The sequence below is a fragment of the Dothidotthia symphoricarpi genome (genome assembly GCF_010015815.1).
Source record: "Dothidotthia symphoricarpi CBS 119687 unplaced genomic scaffold P153scaffold_15, whole genome shotgun sequence".
Lineage (NCBI taxonomy): Eukaryota > Fungi > Ascomycota > Dothideomycetes > Pleosporales > Dothidotthiaceae > Dothidotthia > Dothidotthia symphoricarpi.
The window spans coordinates 953532-973916 of record NW_022985022.1 but is presented as its reverse complement, the minus strand read 5'-3'; the positions used below and the strand labels follow the sequence as shown (position 1 = coordinate 973916).

General features: G+C 53.0%; 11 protein-coding genes across 11 annotated transcripts; 7 read left to right on the top strand and 4 right to left on the bottom strand.

The window, feature by feature from the left end:
* Positions 1-17: 17 nt before the first annotated feature.
* Positions 18-1607, top strand: P153DRAFT_368719 (Diphosphomevalonate decarboxylase). The gene has a single exon (XM_033668589.1). It carries the CDS (start codon positions 208-210, stop codon positions 1402-1404), a length of 1197 nt encoding a protein of 398 aa, XP_033521809.1. The 5' UTR covers positions 18-207; the 3' UTR covers positions 1405-1607.
* A 64-nt stretch (positions 1608-1671) lies between these two features.
* On the bottom strand, positions 1672-2556 carry P153DRAFT_296099 (t-SNARE; the record flags this gene model as incomplete). The annotated part of the gene is made up of 2 exons (XM_033664068.1): positions 1672-2196; positions 2260-2556. The coding sequence occupies 2 exons, from the start codon at positions 2554-2556 to the stop codon at positions 1672-1674; spliced, it is 822 nt and encodes a 273-aa protein (XP_033521808.1).
* Positions 2557-2764: 208 nt separating this feature from the next.
* On the top strand, positions 2765-5108 carry P153DRAFT_321207 (uncharacterized protein). Its single transcript, XM_033665136.1, has 3 exons — positions 2765-3069; positions 3124-3962; positions 4017-5108. Exons 1-3 carry the CDS (start codon positions 2925-2927, stop codon positions 4953-4955), a joined length of 1923 nt encoding a protein of 640 aa, XP_033521807.1. The 5' UTR covers positions 2765-2924; the 3' UTR covers positions 4956-5108.
* A 1-nt stretch (position 5109) lies between these two features.
* On the bottom strand, positions 5110-7843 carry P153DRAFT_368716 (ARM repeat-containing protein). Its single transcript, XM_033668588.1, has 6 exons — positions 7678-7843; positions 7484-7621; positions 6805-7436; positions 6460-6754; positions 6207-6410; positions 5110-6154 (listed from the first exon to the last, which is right to left on the bottom strand). The coding sequence occupies exons 1-6, from the start codon at positions 7801-7803 to the stop codon at positions 5180-5182; spliced, it is 2370 nt and encodes a 789-aa protein (XP_033521806.1). The 5' UTR covers positions 7804-7843; the 3' UTR covers positions 5110-5179.
* Positions 7844-8475: 632 nt separating this feature from the next.
* Positions 8476-11618, top strand: P153DRAFT_387959 (uncharacterized protein; the record flags this gene model as incomplete). Its single annotated transcript, XM_033670703.1, has 5 exons — positions 8476-8737; positions 8892-9057; positions 9105-9833; positions 9882-11484; positions 11535-11618. The coding sequence occupies 5 exons, from the start codon at positions 8476-8478 to the stop codon at positions 11616-11618; spliced, it is 2844 nt and encodes a 947-aa protein (XP_033521805.1).
* A 551-nt stretch (positions 11619-12169) lies between these two features.
* P153DRAFT_321198 (uncharacterized protein) lies at positions 12170-14137 on the top strand. The gene is made up of 4 exons (XM_033665135.1): positions 12170-12758; positions 12809-12857; positions 12909-13150; positions 13200-14137. The coding sequence occupies exons 1-4, from the start codon at positions 12618-12620 to the stop codon at positions 13791-13793; spliced, it is 1026 nt and encodes a 341-aa protein (XP_033521804.1). The 5' UTR covers positions 12170-12617; the 3' UTR covers positions 13794-14137.
* P153DRAFT_66960 (uncharacterized protein) lies at positions 13706-14297 on the top strand. The gene has a single exon (XM_033673327.1). It carries the CDS (start codon positions 13847-13849, stop codon positions 14153-14155), a length of 309 nt encoding a protein of 102 aa, XP_033521803.1. The 5' UTR covers positions 13706-13846; the 3' UTR covers positions 14156-14297.
* On the bottom strand, positions 14019-15099 carry P153DRAFT_368712 (DUF1783-domain-containing protein). Its single transcript, XM_033668587.1, has 2 exons — positions 14912-15099; positions 14019-14862 (listed from the first exon to the last, which is right to left on the bottom strand). Exons 1-2 carry the CDS (start codon positions 14941-14943, stop codon positions 14439-14441), a joined length of 456 nt encoding a protein of 151 aa, XP_033521802.1. The 5' UTR covers positions 14944-15099; the 3' UTR covers positions 14019-14438.
* Positions 15100-16207: 1108 nt separating this feature from the next.
* On the top strand, positions 16208-17509 carry P153DRAFT_345064 (uncharacterized protein; the record flags this gene model as incomplete). The annotated part of the gene is made up of 3 exons (XM_033666077.1): positions 16208-16853; positions 16908-17037; positions 17104-17509. The coding sequence occupies 3 exons, from the start codon at positions 16208-16210 to the stop codon at positions 17507-17509; spliced, it is 1182 nt and encodes a 393-aa protein (XP_033521801.1).
* Positions 17510-17816: 307 nt separating this feature from the next.
* P153DRAFT_387955 (3-oxoacyl-reductase) lies at positions 17817-18859 on the bottom strand (the record flags this gene model as incomplete). The annotated part of the gene is made up of 4 exons (XM_033670702.1): positions 17817-18008; positions 18058-18295; positions 18345-18780; positions 18832-18859. 4 exons carry the CDS (start codon positions 18857-18859, stop codon positions 17817-17819), a joined length of 894 nt encoding a protein of 297 aa, XP_033521800.1.
* Positions 18860-19970: 1111 nt separating this feature from the next.
* On the top strand, positions 19971-20341 carry P153DRAFT_260106 (uncharacterized protein; the record flags this gene model as incomplete). The annotated part of the gene is made up of 2 exons (XM_033662826.1): positions 19971-20234; positions 20282-20341. Coding segments are annotated over 2 exons (324 nt in total), but the record flags the coding sequence as incomplete, so codon positions are not given.
* Between the last annotated feature and the right edge of the window lie 44 nt (positions 20342-20385).

Below are 20385 nucleotides of genomic sequence, written 5' to 3'. Positions count from 1 at the left end.
GATACGCTCGCACAGTGTAAAGACTAGAACTCTCTCGTTAGAGTGAGTATTCGAGTCGAGTACATCTAATCCCCAAAAAATACAGCATTCGTCGTGGTACAAATCGCGCCGGGGACCCTGCATAAACAAACCTACCCCACCAATCTCTCCATTCACTCTCCCCTGCATCCACCACCCCGATCCCCACCAAACACCAGCGCCGCCAACATGTCCGACATCCACCGCGCCAGCACCACGGCCCCCGTCAACATCGCCGTCATCAAGTACTGGGGGAAGCGCGACCCCAAGCTCAACCTCCCCACCAACTCGTCCCTCAGCGTCACCCTTGCCCAGTCCGACCTGCGCACCCACACCACCGCCTCGTGCTCGTCCTCGTACCCCGCCGCCGACTCGCTCCTGCTGAACGGCGAGTCGCAAGATGTGTCTGGCGCGCGAACCCAGGCCTGCTTCCGCGAGCTCAGGGCGCTGAGGAAGAAGGTCGAGGAGCAGGATTCGAGCTTGCCCAAGCTGGCCGACTTGCCGCTGAGGATTGTGTCCGAGAACAACTTCCCCACTGCTGCGGGCCTGGCTAGCAGTGCGGCTGGCTTCGCTGCGCTGGTCAGGGCTATCGCCAATCTGTACGAGCTGCCGTCTTCGCCTACGGATCTGTCACGTATTGCGCGACAGGGCTCTGGCTCGGCGTGCAGGAGTCTGTTTGGCGGGTACGTGGGCTGGGAACAGGGCGCTGCTGCCGACGGCTCAGATAGTCAGGCATTCGAGGTCGCTCCCGCAAGCCACTGGCCGAGCATGCGCGCCGTCATCCTCGTCGTCAGTGCGGCGAAGAAGGGCGTGTCGAGCACGACGGGCATGCAGACGACTGTTGCCACGTCCTCGCTGTTTGCGTCGCGCGCCAGCGACACAGTGCCCAGGCGCATGAAGGAGATGCAGCAGGCGATCCAGGCCAAGGACTTTGAGGCGTTTGGTAAAATCACCATGATGGACAGCAACTCGTTCCACGCCACCTGCCTCGACACCTTCCCGCCCATCTTCTACCTCAACGACGTGTCCCGCGCTGCTATCAAGGTCGTCGAGTCCATCAACGCGGCTGCAGGCAAGATCATCGCGGCGTACACCTTCGACGCCGGCCCAAATGCCGTCGTCTACTACCTCGAGGAGAACGAGAAGCAGGTTGCAGGCCTGTTCAAGCTCATCTTGGTCGAGAAGGACGGCTGGGCTGGAGAGAGGGGTGCTGCCGTGCAGGCTAGTCCCGAGGCGTTGGAGAAGGTCAAGGGCGAGGCGGGGGTGGCTATTACTGTGTTGGAGGAGGGCGTCAGCAGGGTTATTCTCACGGGCGTTGGGGAGGGTCCTGTCCGGACAGAGGAGAGTCTTATCGATGAGAAGGGCGAGCCTGTCGTGAGTGCGTGATCATGATTCGATACCCGCGAATGGAGTTGTTATTTCGACTGCATGAGACATGCATCAAGTCATATTCAACATGATGAAAAGCTGTTCAAGCGTCAGTCGCCACTGCATCTTCCATGCTCTGGGTCTGAAGAGAAGGCGTGGATGAGATTTGTATTAGAGTAAACGAGAACGCCATATGCAGCGCCATGGTATAAATGTCCCCCAAATACACAAAGCGAACATGCAGAATGCAGAACGACAACAACAAGATAACAAGACAAGACGAGACTAATCCAGCACAACGGCCAAGATGATGATGACTAGCACCATGGCCAGGATGAGCAGCAGAATGCAGGCCTTGCTCCGAGCGCTCTTCTGGTAGTTACTCGCCTGCTTGAGGTTGACGTGGGCGCCCCGCGACGCATCGTTCGTGACCTCGACGTTCTCCTCGATGACGTCGAGCTGGCCGCCCTGCTCGTGGACCATGTGGGCCACGTCGCGGAACAGCTCGTTCAGCTCGCCGACCGACTGCTCGATGTTGCGGATCTCGGACTCGCGCTCGATGATGAGCGACTCCTGGAAGTCGACCTCGTCCTGGTTGGCGAGGCGCAGCTGCTCCTGCTCTTGCTGCTGGATCAAGTCACCACCGCTGCCGCGCTCTTCGCTGGGCGACGTCGTGTCCTGCAGGGCGGCGCGCGCGGCTGATGCAGACGCCTTTTCCTTTTCAATGGCCTGCTTCTGCAAGTGCTGGAACTCTGTGAGCGAGGCCTTGAACTCGCGGCTCAGCTTGGACTGGGTGAACTTTTGCGACGGCTAGTCCTTCTCGTTAGCCAGGGACATTCGATCTTCCAAGCAATGGTGTGCAAAAAAACATACGCCGACATCATGCCATGTGGTGATCTTCTTCAGGCCCTCGCCAATCTCCTTGAACTTGTCCGACGTCTCCTCGACGGTGCTCTTGACGCGCTCCCGCACGCGCGCCGTCTCGTGCTTGGTGCCGAGCTTGGCCAGCTCCTGCGACAGGCGGCCCACGTTGCGGGTCAGGGCGAAGAGGTCGTCGGAGAGCTTGTTGGCAAAGTCGCGGAACTCGGGGTCGTCGGCGTACTGCGGGTCGTCTTCGCGCCGCCAGGTAGTGGGCTGCGCCTCGAGGGCCGAGGAGCGGTGGAAAGACATGGTGACGGTCGCGGATGGTGTGGTGCGGTGGCGGTGCGATCAGAGGTCGGTACGCGGTTATGTCGAGGTTGGATGCCTGTCGTCGTTCCGGCCTGCCATGACGAAGGCCAGCCCGCCGCACGTGGCGCAGGCGGGACTAGCGCTGCATGCGACAAAGACGTCGGCGAATGGATCATCCTGGAGCTCCGCGCCTGTGTTTGTTTGCCAGCGTCGATTCACGTATTCAGTCACTTGCACGGCTCCCTTTCGTCTCTTCTTTTTTCCCGCCAGCTAGCGCTGTCCTCCCGCTCCTCTGCTCTGCCATGACATAGCCAAACCGCGCCTCTACCTCGACGTCCACTCGCACCAACCCTCGTCCACACGCAGCCATGGCGCTTGCACCACTGGGAGCGCAGACGCGCCCGTACAAGGACTACCTGACCCCCGCCCTGCACCGCCGCTTCACCAAAGCCAGCAGATACACGCTTCTGCTCTGCTACCTGATCGCATGCTGGATGGGAGAATATGACAGCCGTGAGGACGAACCATAGCCCTGCGCAGTCGACTTCTTGCTAACGCGACTGACAGTCATATGGCTGCTGTCCCCCATTGGCCCCACGGGTATACGGACCCTCCTCCTCTTCATACCCGCCCTCACCATCTACGTGCTCCGTGTCGCCCAGTGGCACGTCGGCCCCCGCCAAACGCAGACGCGCGCCGAGACATTCAACAAGTACTTCCTGCGCAAGTCGACCTTCCTGACCCTCGTCTTCTACACCTTCTCCGCCTGGCTCTACAACGAGGTCTACGTTTGGTCGCGCGCGGGCTGGAGCAGGCTTGGATACACGGAATATGGACGCGCACAGGAGCGCCTCAAGCTGAACGAGAGGCCGCTCTACCTGCGCTACCTCTTCCTTTTGCTCGCGCTCGCTCAGACCGTCGTGCACCTGTCCGAGGACTATGATAAGATTGCGATCCCGACCATGAGCCCAAAGACGCTTCGCCAAGACTCGTCTGCTCCTGCGCTGCTGAGGTCCCCCAACCCCAGGCGGGTGCTCGTGAAGAAACTCACAAAGATGGTCGTTTTGGCTGGCATCACCGCCTGCTCCGTCACCCTGGCTGGGACGGTCATCTACTTTGCTGGACTTCGCCAGCTGATGTGGGATTACCACTACAGCTTCAGCCGCTACTTCATCAGCTTGGCAAAGACCTCCAGACCGACGGGACTTGCGCCCTTTCTGCCACTAGTCGCCAGCTTTGTCACTGAGGGTACTTTGCTTGTCCTTTTGTGGGAGTTTGTCAACGAGGCCTTCAACCTGTACATTGCGCAGGAACCGCTGAAGAACGACCAGCCCATCACAAACGATTCTACAGACCCCAACGGCACTCTGCTCAACGGGTTGAAGTCAAAGAAGGAGGCTGTTAAGGTAATTTACACATGAGATTCCTCACTCGTATAATCTAACGCTGACAACAACTAGGCCATCGCTTTCTGGGAGCTTGCCCTGATCACCGACGCCTTCCCCGACCGACGTGCCACAATCTACCGCGAAGTTGAGCGCAAGAAAGCACCCACCTTCCAACAGGTCACCGACCTCTGCCTCGCCGAAATCAAGCTCCTCATCGATCGCGTAAACCTCGGCCTCAATCCCGCCTACAACCCCCCATCCGCAGCAGGAAAGCAAGAGCCCGCCGCTCCCGTCAACCTCGTCCCACAGATCGCACAACCCCTCAACAACGACAAAGCCATCACCGTTGTGCCACCAAAAACCAACTCGCGATGGGAGCTCATCGAGAACGCAACCGCCGACATGGCAAAACTCCACAGCGCCCCAGGCAACGCACAACAAGCTTACGGCCGCGAAGCCCTAAACAAAAGCATGCAGAAAGCCCAACAAGGCGCCCACCACGCTGAATCTGCTCTCTCCCTCTACTACAATAAGCTCGTCGCCTCCCCACTCGGCGCTCCCTTCCGCTACTCCCTCACCCGCACAGCAAGCCTCGTCGTCCTCGGCGCGCCGTACTCCCGCATCTCCCTAATCTGCAATGCTGTCACAGCTATCACCAATCTGGCTGTCTACTCCATCCGCGAAGACACGCTGGGCCGCTTCAACGAGGGCGTTCCGGCTATCATCCGCGTCTTCACCGCTGCTATCAATAAAATCGACGAGTATATGGAGAATGTGGAGATACACTGGTCGGACTACGACACGGCTAAGTTGCCAGAGGCGCAGAGGCGTAAGATACCGGAGGTTGAGCGCGTGAGGACGTGTTTGAAGGATGGGCTGGAGCTCGTCTTGGGTAGCTTCAATGAGTATTTGCTTGGTATGGGGATGAGCAGGGTGGAGGTTCTCGAGGCGAAGAAGGCGGTTGTTAGGGCGCCTGAGATGGTGGAAAATGGTGCTGGGGCTGGGCAATGAGGGGGGGTTTTGCCTCATGGGGAGATTACGCGCTTTGGGTTTGGGGTTTGGAGACAATCTAGAGGTTCTTGGTGGATTGGTGCAATGCAATGCAATGTAGAGGAGACAGATACCCATGTACACTTTCACGATTAATACCACGATACGGTAGCCATGTTAGGTTATTACTGGTGAACAATGAATGCGTCGATAAAAACAAGGGTATACTAAATACAGCTACCTACCTACCAAGCATCCCCCCAACCCTCCTCTTCTTCCTCCTTACCCTTCGTCTCCACGTGCTTGACCTCCTTCTTAGGTGCCACAACGGCCTTCTTCGCCATGGACCCCGTCGTACTCGCCCGCACACTAACAGTCGGCCTTGCACTCTTCAACGTCGATGCCGTTGGCTTACCCAACCCCTTCGGCAACGGCTTGCTGGTCACTTTCTTAGTTTGTGACTGTGCGGCCAGCCAGCCCGCGAAATCAGGCTCGCCCTTGTCGTCGTAGGAAGTTGTGGAAGTGGGCGGCTTGGACACGGCGGGCGCGCCCCATGGATCGTCCTCTTCTCCGTCGTCCTTAGTTTGTGTCGTCGCCGTGTCGTCGCCGCCAAAACCGCCCCAGTCGTCGTCGAACTCTTCGGCTTCGTCGTTGAAGGATGCAGCGGGGTCTGGCGAAGTGACAGTGAGTATTGTAGCCGAGCTCTTGGAGTTGTGTAGCGTCATCCCGGGCTTTGAGGCCATGGGCACCGGAGGCTTGTGGGATGACGCCAGGGGAGGGACGGAGGAGGATCTTTGGTCCGCGTTGCCGTTTGCAATGGAGCTGGCTTGTATTTCTCCGCTTGTGGAGGCGAGCTGCTTCGTGAAGCTCGATATGGCCCAGCCGGCCCATGATGTATCGTTCGCGGGGGTTCCTATCCGCGGGGCGACCGCTCCGCCTGCAGTGAGGCCCGGTGATGGGAGGACGGTGTCGGGCATGGAGGTAGCGTACTTGCGAATGCGCGTGAGGTAGATGTCGACGCTTTTCTGGGCTTGGTCGCGAATCAACTTCTCCTTGTCGACCAGGGATGGACACATGATTGGGAGTAGCTTCGAGGCACATTCCTCTTCGTTGAAAAGGTCTGCAGTTGCAGCTAGCGCCAGTAGAGCGGCATTGCGGGCGTGGACAAAGGGGTCACGGAGTGAGCGAGAGAAGGCAGCGGACAGGACTTTCGCTCGGGTCTGGCTGGATGTTAGTGTGTGGCATTTCCCAGTGCTGACAGGCTCAACTTACGCTCACGCCCAGGTTCCGTGCAATCTTGCCTAGACAGATTGTTGTGTTGGTACGGATACCAGGCTGCTCGTCATTCGCGGCTTTTGCGAGATATCGTAAGAGTTCGCCATTTACTATCCGATCCGATAACTTGGGAACAACAGTCAAGACAGCCTTGACGGTTTGTTCTCTCACGACAGGCGCTACGTCCGAGAAACCAGTGACCTTGCGTGATATTAGTGGGTGATTGAGTGAGCATGTATTACCAGCTTACCATCTGAGGGAAGATCTTGTCGTTGACGAGCTTCTGGGGTAAATGATCGATCATCAGCGGAAGATTGTCCAGCAAGCAGACACGTATAGCACGGTCTGGATTTGCGAACAGTCGTACGACGACTGGGTTAATCTGCGTCTCGTACTCTTCGTCTGACAGCTTCTGCCCTATTTGCATGACAGTGCCAAACACCTTCGCGCCGCCACCTCCAAACTCTACCGATTTAAGCAGCTCAGGTAATACTTTCATTTTGAAGAAGTCAGCCGGGAAGTCATCTGCAACCTCGTCCAGCTTTCTGCAGAGATCAGTACAAATCATACTGTATGGATCAGCAGGGTAACCTACCCAAGCAGCTCATTTCGTTCGTCCTCGGCTTTGAGACCTAGATTCTCAATATCCTCGGTGACCTGAATCAACGGCGTGTTGAAGAAGCCTCCTATCCGCTTTCCTTGGTCCAAAAATTGCCCAACACTCATTCGTGCCTTTGGGCTTGGGTTGAGAAGGCGTTTGTACGTCTGGTGCATACTCGCGGGAATGCTCTTCAGTTGTACCAGCTGATCGCTGCTGCTGTAACTGCCGTTGCAGACCTCGAAGATCAACACACCGAAGTTGTACGCGTCGACAGCGTGTGTCGGATTCTGCTTGATGACCTCCCACCCTCCCTTGGAGACTTCCGGCGCCATATACCGGCCCGCATCAGGTATTAGACTGCCATAAGTTGGCAGTATAGAGTCGTCTTCCTTCACGGAGCTTAGCGCATCGAAGCCGCCGAGCTTCCACTCCCCACTTTCACTGAAGAATATCGAGGCCGGGCGGATGCAGCCGTGGATCGAGGACGCATCCACGTTGATGAACTTCAGTGTCTTTGCGACGGTGTGTAGCCCCCATTTGATCGTCTCCTCGGTGAGGCTCTTCCTCTTGACTTGCCAGCTCAGTGGGCTCAGTCTCTCGGTCGCAATGTATATGTACGTGTCCGTCTGCCATATTCAGCACTGATCGCGGCCAAGGCAGACTCTGTATATACCTCGACCGTATCCAAGACTTTTACGACGCCTGGATGACGCAGGGTTCGCAGCTTGCGAAGCGCATTACGAGCGAGCGGTAGTCGGGATTTGTTTGCAGTGATGTCGAAGGAGAAGATACTACACTTGGAGCCGTCTTCCTAGCAAGACGCAGTCAGTTGACGAGCACATGTGACTGCAGACACCCGGGCCATACTCGCTTTGTGCCGTTGTGCAATGTCCAGATGGAGTCGTCAATGTCCACACGGTCTCCGAAAGTGTAGCCAAATGCCGGGTATCCTTTTGAAATCGCCGACGCCACTGCCGATTTGAGAAAGTCCATGGCTAATGATCTATGCGAAAGCGAATGTCACGAAGCTGGTCGAGTCTACTTGCATTGCAACACCGCAGGCCCCGTGGCATCGAGCCTGTTATCGAGAGACACGTGATCGCGCGTCGACAACAGTAGTACCTCCCTTGTGGGGCTACGCCATTATCGCGTCTCTTTCCCCTTGCAAACCGCTTGGAACAAAGGAACTGGCGCACGGCCTCTCACCCTCTTCTTTGCTTCATCTGTCTTGCATGTCATCTCACAGCTCACATGGCTGCGTGGAAATCGTCGCCCTTCCGCCACCCTGAATCATACAACCATAACCGTCGCGTCACGGCACCGCCAGGTACGTGATATCCAAAGTTGTATATCCTCCACTACATGATGACTACTGGTAAAAGGTCAGATCGCGAACATTGTCGATGGTTTTCCTTTGGTTTCTCTTTTGAGACTTCTCGCTTCCGTGCGGTTCTTTACGTCGTGGGAGTATCAGCTTGCACGTAACTACCCAAGGGCGGGTCCAAAGAGGAAGCCTCCAATAGCGCGAGATGCTGCTCTACAAAACAATCTGAAAAAAAACTACAGAACTCTACATCACACTCACTTCTGAGAGGCAGAGCGCTGACTCTTCTATTCGACGAATTAGATCCATAGCTACCATCTTCCGGCAAGGGCTTTCTCAAAATGACCAATCCGAGCCGTGGTTCTAGGCACTTGCTCGCTGGACATAATGAGGTTGACCGAATTCGCCATTCAATGGACGCGAATGTATCCGGCCTCCGACCGAGTGATCTCAGTAGAGAACAACTGCGCTCTTCGACCAGGATATCACCACCTCCTCTGAAACGTCAGCGCGTAGACACCACTGTCTCCAACGTGCTTCCAAAGAGGCCAAGCTTGACTGATGTTCCTGCACAACCATCCTTACGTCCTGGCAAAGTCGAGTGTAGGTATGACATAACACACTTCTCACAACACACGATTGTTGACATGGCAAAGTTGCACCGGCCCCAGACATTCAGCATCATGCAAAACAGCATTTGCTCTACAGAATGGCAATCGGCCTAATGACGATATGATGCTAACCTCTGCCCCAACAGGTCGCCCTAACACATCCTTCAATTCTGGTTCATCGAGTAAGCGTACATGTCGCGTATGCGAAAAGGCATCTGCTACCAAGTATAACCCTATCATTACTTGTCCGTCCTGTCAAAGGCCATATCACGATAGCTGTCGAAAACCGCGCCTAGTCGAAGGGGTAGACCCGTAAGTACTTGCTTTGTTCCAAGATTGTAATCAACTGATGGGGTTAGGAAATGTTGGAAATGCTGGAAATGTCAAAGCAAGACTTCGAAGCGTAAGCCAACCAGTTTTGCTGCTTCGCGAGCTTCCCTATCGTTTTCCAAGGCAGCTTTCGACGCCCAAGTATCGTCAGAAGGGAGCGTTAAAGTCGCAACAAATGTAGACCCGGATGTATTATCGCGTTTGAATAACATCCACGTTCGGCCTGATCATGTCGTGGCTATGGCTGCGTCTGACAACTGCAATCACGCAATTCTGGACGCGACTCATGGTTCAAAGCCACCTTCAATAAATCTGTCGGTTTCTGAACGCAAAGATGAACAAGGAGAGCATTCTGATGGGACATGCAATGACCGGAGAAATTTCATCATCGATGAAAAGTCTAGCACGACTTTGTTGGACAAGTTGGTTCCTGCAGTCGATAATGAAGAACCTGGAATGTCTATTCTTCAATTCAAAGAGCCGAAGGCTACACTGAAACCCCCCGAACCAGTTCCTACCACGAGAATAGAACGCACAGAAATTCCGAACACGCCCACACAACGCTCAAGTCAAATATACATACCCGAACTGAGTCCTCGCAGATTGCCATCGCTCGACGACGATGTGTTTGGTGCAGATGACAACTCGTTGTTGGTTGAAAACCTTTTAGCTGAAGGAACTTCTTCTAATGCAGTGTCGTGCTCGCGGTGTCAGAAACACCAGCTTTTCGCAAAGAGAGGCAGCAAGCCCTTGACGTGGTGCGAGTCATCTTGCTCACGCAATTGTACCATTACTGATTATTCTAGTAAAACTTGTCATAGTCGGTCATTCACTGCTGACGCAGGACCGCTGGTAATACCAGAATCACCCGATGTGACGTCCTCTGATCGAGCGAAGACACAAAACAGCTCTCAAGCTCAGGGCCCTACGTCCAGCACTTCCAACCCCACCCCCGCAGCAGGCCCTGCTTCAAGTTTAGACTCACAGCCAGAGCTGATCGAGGATACTCACTATGCAGAAATATCTCGCTTGTCCTGCAAATTGGAAGAACCCTCGATCGAAGAGGACACCACGGACGTGGTTCAGACTGTCGACCGGGCCAAAGAAGCATCCACTTCAAATGCAGATGAGGGAAGCAGGACGCATTTGGTCGAAGAAGGTCCGGGCGATTCATTATCATATTCGATCATCACCAGAGACATGTCTGTGAAGGAGGAGCCCGAAAATACTATCACTCGAGTCGAGAATGTTAGCCAGTCGTCACCTTTACCTAGAGCTGGACGGGCAAATACGAGCGTACCTGACGAGTCGACCGCCGACCTCTCCAGACACACCACTTCTGCTACACTCATCGGCACCATACCCAATGCTCGATCGCCTCTGGCATCTCGAGTTTCTGGAAGCCCAATATGTGCTGCCACTGCTGCAAGTGTTGCCGAAAGTAACTATACTAATCGCGAGTTGACGAGAATAGCCTTAGTCGCTGCAAATGGCTTGCCTTTGACTACAGCAGAGATCGTTGCTTGGATACTACAAACATTACCTCATTTGCGCAAAAAAGGCGAGGGGTGGGAAAAGAGCATCTCAGCAACTGTTTCGAAATTTGATGAGTTTACAAGCTCCAATATTGTTGGGAGTTTGAAGAAGCAATACATGTTTCGCAGCGCAAGTCTGAGGGCACAGTACGAGAAAGAGTATTCTCGATACCATACCAAACCCGGATATCCTACTGCGCAATCTGGCTCACCATCAGCAACGGTCGATCATGACGATGTCACTGTCCAGCCTTGTAAGGAAGACAAAAAACCATCCAGGAGAGCTGTGAAAAGCGCTCCAACTCAAACTACCCGCGATCGTATCAAAGAGAAGCGATCACAACCTGTAGTACTTATAGCTAGAAAAAGCGCTCCCACAAAAGTTACTGCTGCACTACAAAAACTCGACCTAGCCCCCAGACTTAGCCGATCTATGAAAGCAACACATCCGAAGGACAACAGAAGTGATGACCCACAGTTCATACCTTTCGAACGCTCCGCATCGTGTCAACCACGACACACAATTGGCTTCAATCACGGAATGAAACGAGGAACAAGTCCACAATACTGGAAGTCGTCAATCGAGACAATGACCCAGGCGGACATTGATGAGAAAATTGCAGAGATCAAGACAAGGCCTCCAAGAAAAAAATTCTTCGGCCCGGATTATCGGCTAGCCCATGTGCGAAGATATGGGAGACAGGATGTACATGACGAGCGTGAGGGCATGTGGAAGCACGTCCTCTCAAATAGAAATGAGGTGATGGAGAGAGATGAAGAAAACTGGACCTTAAGGGAGGTCTTCAGCTTGCCTAAGAACGCAATTCCGATGAATGATGGACAAAGTGAACTCGCTTTTCGAGACGGTACCCTCGTGAGTTTGCGTGAGAATGATTGCAACTTCACAAAGCTGACGAGATCCAGGTGAACGGAAGGCTGCCGCGACCACGACAGATATACAAAGTTGGCAAGATGTTTGGGGGGGAATTGACTATCCGGACATCTTGACGGAAGGGGCACATCAATGACAGCTGGCATTAGTATTGGTCGGGATTGAAAGTACTATATTCGGCCTTTAGAAACATGGAGTATCACGTTTCTGAGCGACCGTGTCAATTCTACTGTGCAACAACCGCTTTCACGTACATGCCCTTGCACTTTGACAACCCAAGCGCGAAACGCTGACTTGCTACATCTCGGCAATCTCATTTGTCGGACACTCAGTTGCACATCCACCCGCCCACCACGGCACCTCCCATTCATTACCGATAGCCTCGAACTGCCTCATGTATATGCACATTACTCCATTTTTGTCCCAGCGCATCAGACGAATCAACGCCAACACTTGGATGGCGGCTCCTCTTACCGCCCGTTGTCCATAGTCGCGTCTGAAACAAGACCCGACGCGTTTCAAGCTCTCACAGCCAATCGCTACGCGACTGCCACACCTTGACCAAACCGGACTGGAGTGCTTGGATGCCCGAATCCAAGGGCCCTCAAAGTTCGCCTGAGGGTGGGAAAGCAGGTCCAGTCAGACGTTCTCGCATTGTCATGTTCGGTTGTCGTGCTGCTAGGCTCCGCAGCGCACGCTCGTTTCACCTTCACTTAGCGACTCCAGGTAGTTGTGGAGCAATGTGAGCCACTCAATGGCAGTATCATGAAATGCGCGAGCGCGATGGGCCTTGTTTGGAACTATTATGAGGCTCGCGACAACGATACACAGGCTAAGCTTTAGTTTTCTTCTTTAGGCCTGCTTCACCTCAGTTCTCTTTCTATTCTTCATCTTCATTCTCTATTGTTCGTTATTGTGCTATTGTTGAGCGGGAAGGCTTTCTGCCTCGCAGCCAGGGATATCTTTTCTACATTTCTCAAGACACCATCTTTCTTTCAATTTTTTTTAAACAATCAACGCTCGACGCGTCCTACTCGACTGCTGGACAGCCCATACACCAATCGCTACTTCCACCAGCTCTCCCGACTTCTTACGGCTCCGTCGACACATTGAAAATGGCACTCCTTTCAGCAGAACATCTGGCCGGCCCAGGATACATAATTCTCAATGTTGTACGTGGGTTGAACATCATCGCTCTCGCTTCTGTAGTGGCGAGCAGTGTGGTGATGCTTGTCAAGACCTTCGTGATTTCTAAGGTATGTGAGAAATTGAGACTCGGATCAGCTCAGAAGCTTATGTTGTTTAGTTCTACTTCTTCGACGCCACAAGTCACATCATTACCGGCCTTGCAGGCAGTAAGCTAGCTCATGTATTGTCAGTGAAACGGCAGGTCTAACGTTCTTCAGTGTTCCTCATCATTTCCGAATGCTCGCTCTTCCGTAACTTCTACGCTCGAAACTGGCCTCTTCTCAGCTCTAGGCATGGCTTCGTCACCTTGGGCTGCGCGATGATGGTATTGGGACTCAACACACTCGGCAACATGAACAAGCAGGCTACAAGCCAGGAGTCTTTGGGTATGCCTTTTTGGCGACTGTTGATCGCCTCTGGCATTATTGCCATCGTCATTGGCTTCTTCAACGTCGTGACTGTAAGTGCATTCATCTCGCACGGCAGACAGCCTTACTAACACTGCCCAGAGCTTCATCTTCCGGGACAAATCTCGCAACATTACCGCTCGTGGTGTCCGGTCTCGAGGCGCCATGACGCTCACTGAAGTCGACACCGAATCGCAATACGCCCAATCCCAATACGATCCTAAGCACAAAGCGTTTACCATCACTACCCACCACACTGGCAGCAGCTCTTCCCGCACACATGTCGGCGGTACACCTCCAATGCGTGCGGGTACACCACCTGTCAACTGCGGTTCGCCTCAAATGGCTGCACAAAACAACGATCCCAACCGTCTCTCACAGTTTAACTTCAGCCCCATTCGTGCCTTCCACAACGCGCGCCAGTCTTTTCTCCCATCGTATCACAGCACAGCGCCCACCAAGCCTAGTATATTTGGCCGACGACCAACCTCGTCGCTCTACTCGAGAACAACATCCGGCGCCGAGCCATCGAGAAAGAAGTTCTGGCAGCGACAAAAGGAACAAGAGGAGATCCCGCAAGTGCCTGAGATCTCGTACCCACTCAACGTCAACCCTCAATTTGCGCACTTGGTTAAACCAAACCTTGCGCATCATCCGAGTCTGAGGAGACCTGAGGCAGACTTTGATAGAATTTGAACTTGTTGCGAAAGGTTGGCGTTTATACAGCAGAACAACCCACATGCAGCTTGATGCATGATCACTTTATGATACCACTTTCTTTTCTCATCGGCTGGCTTTCCTATCCCAAGATGTCATGTCATGTCAGGTTCATGGTTTTAGCGGCCCGTCAATATCATCGGGCAGGCGTTCATGCTTTCAGGCGTTACATAAAACTCGACTCGATATTACGGTGCAGATGCCCATCGTGGCGCACATTATGTTTATTTTATTATGAGTACACAGACAACTACTTTACTACTATCAATTTCGTATTCCTGACGAGCGTGACGGTGCTCCGTTACATCCCACTCAAAGAGAGTAGACGAGCAGCCATTTGAAGGTTTCTAGCTAAACGCTTGCATGCCAGCAACTGCGCTCAAGACGTTTGGTATACCCAATGCCCTTGTTCTTCTTGGGCTGACGTTGTACATGATGCGATAATGTACAGCTATATATATATACACATGTTACACGGCAAATCGCTGCCCTCACCTTACTCGACACTCGATTCACAATCGGGTCCTATCTTGTACAGCCTGCCAAATTGATTGCAGGCCTAGAGATCCTTGCCGTGCCTTCGATGCACTATGTTCTGAACACCTCCGATGCGTATCATCCCTACTATCCAACCGGGTCCATAAACGGATCAATGGCGTTACCCTCAGGATCATACAACTCTAGCTTCCGCCCATCCTCCATGGTCAAGCTGTACTCCTGCGTGTGATACAATCCACCTCTACCCTTCCTCCTGCACCTTAACCTCACCTCCCCATTGCTCTTGGTTCCCTTGACTGAAAACCTGATGTCGATCTTGCCATGCACCTGATTGATGTCGCCGCTGATCCAGGGGTACTTTGACGCAAAGTAGATCTCGTCACCTAGCTCGGAGCGGACGAGAGGATTTGTGCGCAGCGCATAGAGTGTCGATGTGACAACGGAGGACTCTTGTTTTTGGTAGTTGAAGAAGACGGCCATGGACACTGTCATTGCGAGGATGAAGAGCGGAAAGGTTTTTAGGACTTGAGGGGAGATGAAGGGCGGGACGCTGAGGAGCATGTTAGTACATGTGCGCGTCCTGGGAATCCGAAACGTACGGTGGCAGCTCACGGTTTGGCTTGCGCTCCATAAGGATCTCGCCATCTTTTGGCGGCGGAATCAGGTTCTCGGGCGCCCATACGCTGTGTGGCGTCTTCCAAGGTACGACGGGTTTCGACAGGTCACTCGCCGGAACGGTCGATGCGCAGCGGAGGTGTGCGGCGCGGAAAAGGCATTGGTATCTGGCCTGGGGGCGCGCTCGCAGCAACGAGGAACAGATTCGTGGGGGAGGCATTGTACGAGCCTAAATATGGAATGGTGGCTCTGCCGACGGTGAGCTCGTGAGATCAGGTGGTGGTGGTGGTGGTGGTGGTGGTCTTGTTTGCATGGTTTGCGCCATCGCTCGTCGGCTCGGCTTGCCCGACGACTTGTCCTCTCTAACACCCTCACATTAGACTTGTTAATCACACAACGTCTGAACCCTAGCATGCACATATATCAACGACACGATACCTAGCCGATGTGCCAATTAGCTAGAGGGGTTGAGATTGCATGCCGAGGAATGTGTTGGACAGCCAGCGTCTGCGAACTAGGAACTGCTTCTACACAGACTCTCGGCCAATCGCAATACCAGGAACCAGGGTGCAGTGAAATCATGCAACAGCTTGACAACTACTACTAAGTTTGGTGTAGGACTCTTGCCCATGAATTTTAAGCAGTATACGCCTTGTGTGTAATTGAATAAATTTTAGTTGTGTTGTTTTACGGCTTGTAGGAGCCACAAATAATGTAGTTTACTTCCCTCTTTTACAGTTGACCGAGAGACAGGTACGAGATATCTGTGACTGTCAGTCATGATTGTTTCCTATCTTTACTAGTCTATCAGCATCATTGCGTATTTCGAGACTTTCGTTTCTCCCATCTTCATCCGTCCCTTTAGACGACCTTCTCTCGCTCTCTTTCTCAACTTCCTGTGGCATATCCATGTGCGTCTCTCCTCAGAAAAGTATGTTCAGGAAGAAATGTGAACCATACGAGCAGCCGCAACGTCTCAAATCATTGCTCAGAATACCAATGCGTGTACACAGCTAAAGCCAGAATGGAACTCATAAGAGCGCTCCGTCGTACCAAGCAACATGGTGTAATTCAGGTCACTCGCTACACGGATGCCCGAGTGTGAAATTCTATGAATGCCTATTGTCAGCTTTGCGACACAAACAACGACCACACTAGCGTTCACGCTAAGGGCTGCTCCTACTTCACCTGGACACGCTTTCGCTCACGTACCTCGTTCAGACTGCAGCTCCAAGACCCTTCCCTGCACCGTGACTGCTATCCGCACTGAGCCACTCACCATGCCAGGTCTCTCAATGCGCAAGGGACCAGCTGTGTCTCTGGTCCAGGATCAGGATATCACTCTCGTGGACGACACTGATGCGGACCTCACCATCACAGTCATCGGCGCGGCCGAAGAAGGCGGCACCAGGTATGTGACTGACATACTCGTCTCTTCGAAAACTTGCGAGCAGTCTCCCTACCTGCGCGCGCTGCTCAATGAGAGCGATGACAAGACCGAGATCACCTTAGGCGGAGACGCCAAGTCGAACGAGGTTGGCGAGAACAAAGAAGGGATCCTCGTGTGGTTGGCTCATCTTCACGGACTGACTCAAGAGCGTATGAAAGAGCTGGGACTTTGGCAGATATCTCTTCTTGGCGTCTGGCATGCTATCAGCTCATGGGACCTGCACCAGGACCCCAAAGTCAAAGAGAACCTGGGCGCCTGGTTCAATAATTGGTATGAGTCCAACATGGCCGGCGTTGATCTAACTATTCCCACGGCACGAGCTCTTGCCTACCCGTGTTACATCTTCGACCACGCCGTTGGCTACGCCCGCGTCACAAAGTACCTCGCCTACAACCACATTGGCCACGTCAAGGAGCGCCCGCCTAAGGGCTTTAAGGGGGGCAGGCATCACCATATTGGCGAACGCCAGTTTCTAGGTGAGTTAATACTCTGTAGAGCCTCACCGTCGACCCTTTACTGACGTATACCAGGGCCCATCAACCACGCCCGCGGAGGTCTCAGGAACACTCTCCATAAGAGTTTGTACAGCAAAGTCGGCAGGCTCCTGCGATTCGAGACGGACATGTGTACTTGCTGGGATGCTACAATCGGACGCTATCAGTATGTGTTACGGGGACCTCCATCTGACTGCCGGTATGAGAAGATTCAGCTAACCCAATGCCTTAGGTATGCTCTGACCAAGATCGATGCTTGGCCAGTCGACGATGTCCTCAACCACAGCAGCATCAGCCAGGTCGTTCGCCGTTTGAAGGGCTTCCAGTATAACCATGTCCCCAAGTGCAAGCGATGCCGTGGTATAGACTGGGAGACTATCGTTCTCAAGGCACAGTCCAACACTGATGGTTACTTCAACGGTATGTGTCTCGATTGCATGGATCGGAGCAAGCCAAAGGGCGAGGATCTTGATGATGAGTACGAGAAGCACAATGAGAGCGTTGGTGGTCGCTGGGATACTCGTTGCCGTATCAAGCATGGCCAACCCACCTGGTACATATCCTGGCTTGGTCGACCAGACACCCGCGAGAAGATCCTTCGAGGACCAGAGGGTTATCGTCCTCGTGAGGAGGAGTGAAAGTGAGCGCTCGTAGGCAGAGAAGATGACACATATGTCCGGCGAAAACTATGGTTGACACCATAACATCAACTATGGAGGGCTCTTCATGTATTGCGAATGGCCCGATCGGGCATGTAGTGTAGAAGCAATGGGCTATGATCGATCGTAGGTATGGCATATTGATGAGTAGTGTACAACAAATGGAAAAGTCTTCGCTAGTTTCATGCGATGTTAATTGGAATGGCTTGTGGGTCTGCTATATAAATCGTGAAATCGTAAGTCCGTTACTATCGTCTCTGAGATGTTTCCTCGTCGATACAAACCCCTAACCGCTAACAATAGTTCCGCCGTTGGCGTGAATGGTCTGTCCGCTAATTGAACTGCTGTCACTGGAGGCCAAGAAGACAAAGCATGTTGCAATCTCGCTGGGCTGAGACGGCCTCCCAATAGGCGCGGTAAAGTTCTTCAATGCCTCCTCGTTCATCGTCGCTGGAATAAGTGGTGTCCATACTGGTCCCTGTACATTGTCAGTGTGTGGTCACTTGTCGATGCTTGACTAAACTTACAGGCGCGACAGCGTTGACGCGGATACCCTTGGAAACGAACTGGTTCGACAAACCACGAGTGAAAGAGATGATGGCGCCCTTGGTCGATGTGTAGTCCAGAAGATCTGGGCGACCGATGTAGGCATTGATTGAGGCGTTGTTGATGATAGTAGCGCCCCTCTTCATGTGTGGCAGAGCGTACTTTGAGAGGTAGAAGAAGGGGTGAATGTTGGTGTTGAAGGTGTGTACCCACTGATCCCTGTTCATTGTTAGTTTCTGTCTGTTGTCTAGATTCAGGTCAAACTCACTCATCGAGATCCTTGATGTTCTCAACCATCATCTGGTAAGCGTGGTTGTTAATCAAGATGTCGATACCGCCCATCTGTTTCAGTGCCTCATCGATAACCTTCTTGCAGTTCACACGGTCCTTCAAATCGGTTGGGTAGCAGTAGCATTTTTGACCCTTGGCCTCGACCAATTTCTTAGTTTCCTGTGCGTCTTCCTCCTCCTCGGGCAGATACGCAATGAAGCTATCAGCACCCTCCATGGCGAACAAGATCGCAATTGAGCGGCCAATGCCGGAGTCTCCGCCAGTGATGATGGCCTTCTTGCCCTTGAGCTTGCCAGCGGCCTTGTAGAGCTCCTTGCCTCCTTCGGCAGTAGGTAGGTGGTCTGGCTCTGGCTCTGGGTCCATCTTGCCTGTCCAACCTGGGGCCTCCTGATGCTGTACCTTGGGCTGGTAGCCTGTAATGCAGTATCAGCTTTGTATTTTGGATGCAACGCTATCAGGCTTACCTGGCTCGAATTGTCCTTTGTCAGCCATGGTGTAGTTTGGTATTTGTGTAGGATGCGTGAATTTTTGGAAAAAGGAATTGTATACACGATGGTTACAGGCGTTGAGATGGTGTTGTTAGAGAGTGTAGTTTTGTGCGTTTCGAGCTTCAATTTTCCGTGACATCACAACTTTGTCACGGCGCGTTCATAACGTCGTTTAAGGTGGAGCTACTCCTCATGGAATACGAATAGAAGCGTCTGGAAGGAAAGGAGCTGGATCACTTATCTGATACATATAAGAACGACCTCATGCTTCTTTCTCTGTTGTATTATGCTGATCCTCAAGCTGCAACATGCCAACCGTCGACCGGAAGCTAACTTACGCGTCAACACAGCTTTCGGAAAGATCATCAAATATGCTAGAATCCCATTGACCCTTGACAAGACTGTGAAGAGGGAGAGCTGCTATTTTCTGATAAAGACTTGTGCGATTGGAGCACACGCGCCTTTTTTGTGGTATCAACAGCGGCGAGCGCGTGGGCCAGTACGTTCCCGCCAAGGGCCAACCTTTCCAGCGACGTCACTTATCGCGATCAAATCACCAAGTCCTTGTAAGACCCCCGCTGGATCCTTTCGGTTACACGGCTTCGTGTTCGAGAAACGTTGTTGCTATGACGGGGTTGAAGCTATTCGCGGATTTATGACGTAGTCGCTGTTAGAATCAGGGTCCAGCCGTTGCTGCGCCTTCTGTCCAACAACGTCTCCACCAAACCCTGCCATGATACTCGAAATCGCAGGGTGCCTTGGATCATGTCCCGGTAAGCCACGAGGTCTGATACGCCAGCCGACATCATGCGCCACAAGTTTCCCTGCATGACGTACCTCTGCTACAGGTAGGGCTGATCATATCATTTCCGGGGTATGGAAGGCAGAGAACTTGATTTTCAAGATTGGACAAGAAGGTCCGAAGTCATGGTAAGAGCAAGCATATAAAGTCGTGTACCACTCGCTGGAACCACATCGACAACCAAATAAACCAATATTGCAAAAGCCTATCCAAATCGACTACCTCCAACTTTCGAAAACAACACCTTCTCCCAACACATACAATCAACATGCCTATCATGCGTAAAACCGCGCCCCGTACCACCCATACCGTTGCGCCGCGGACTACACGCACAACACGTTCTGCTGCTCGTCCTAGCCTCAAGACCAAACTCCTAGGTGGAAAGCGCACTGCACACCGAGCACCTGCTACAACGACAACGACCACGACCACAACCCGGACTACTCGAACTCACGGTACTACGCATGCCCAGGCAGCCCCTGTTCACCACCACAAGCGCAAGGCTTCCGTAGGCGACAAGGTCTCCGGCGCCTTGTTGAAGTTGAAGGGTTCATTGACTGGCAAGCCAGGCGTCAAGGTAAGAAGAACGCACGATTGTACTGTCTCGTACTAACAACTCTATAGGCTGCTGGAACGCGCCGTATGCATGGCACCGATGGACGCAACGCTCGCCGAGTCTACTGAGGTTGATCTGTTCGGGGCAAAAGTATTCGTTGAGATCCCTTTGC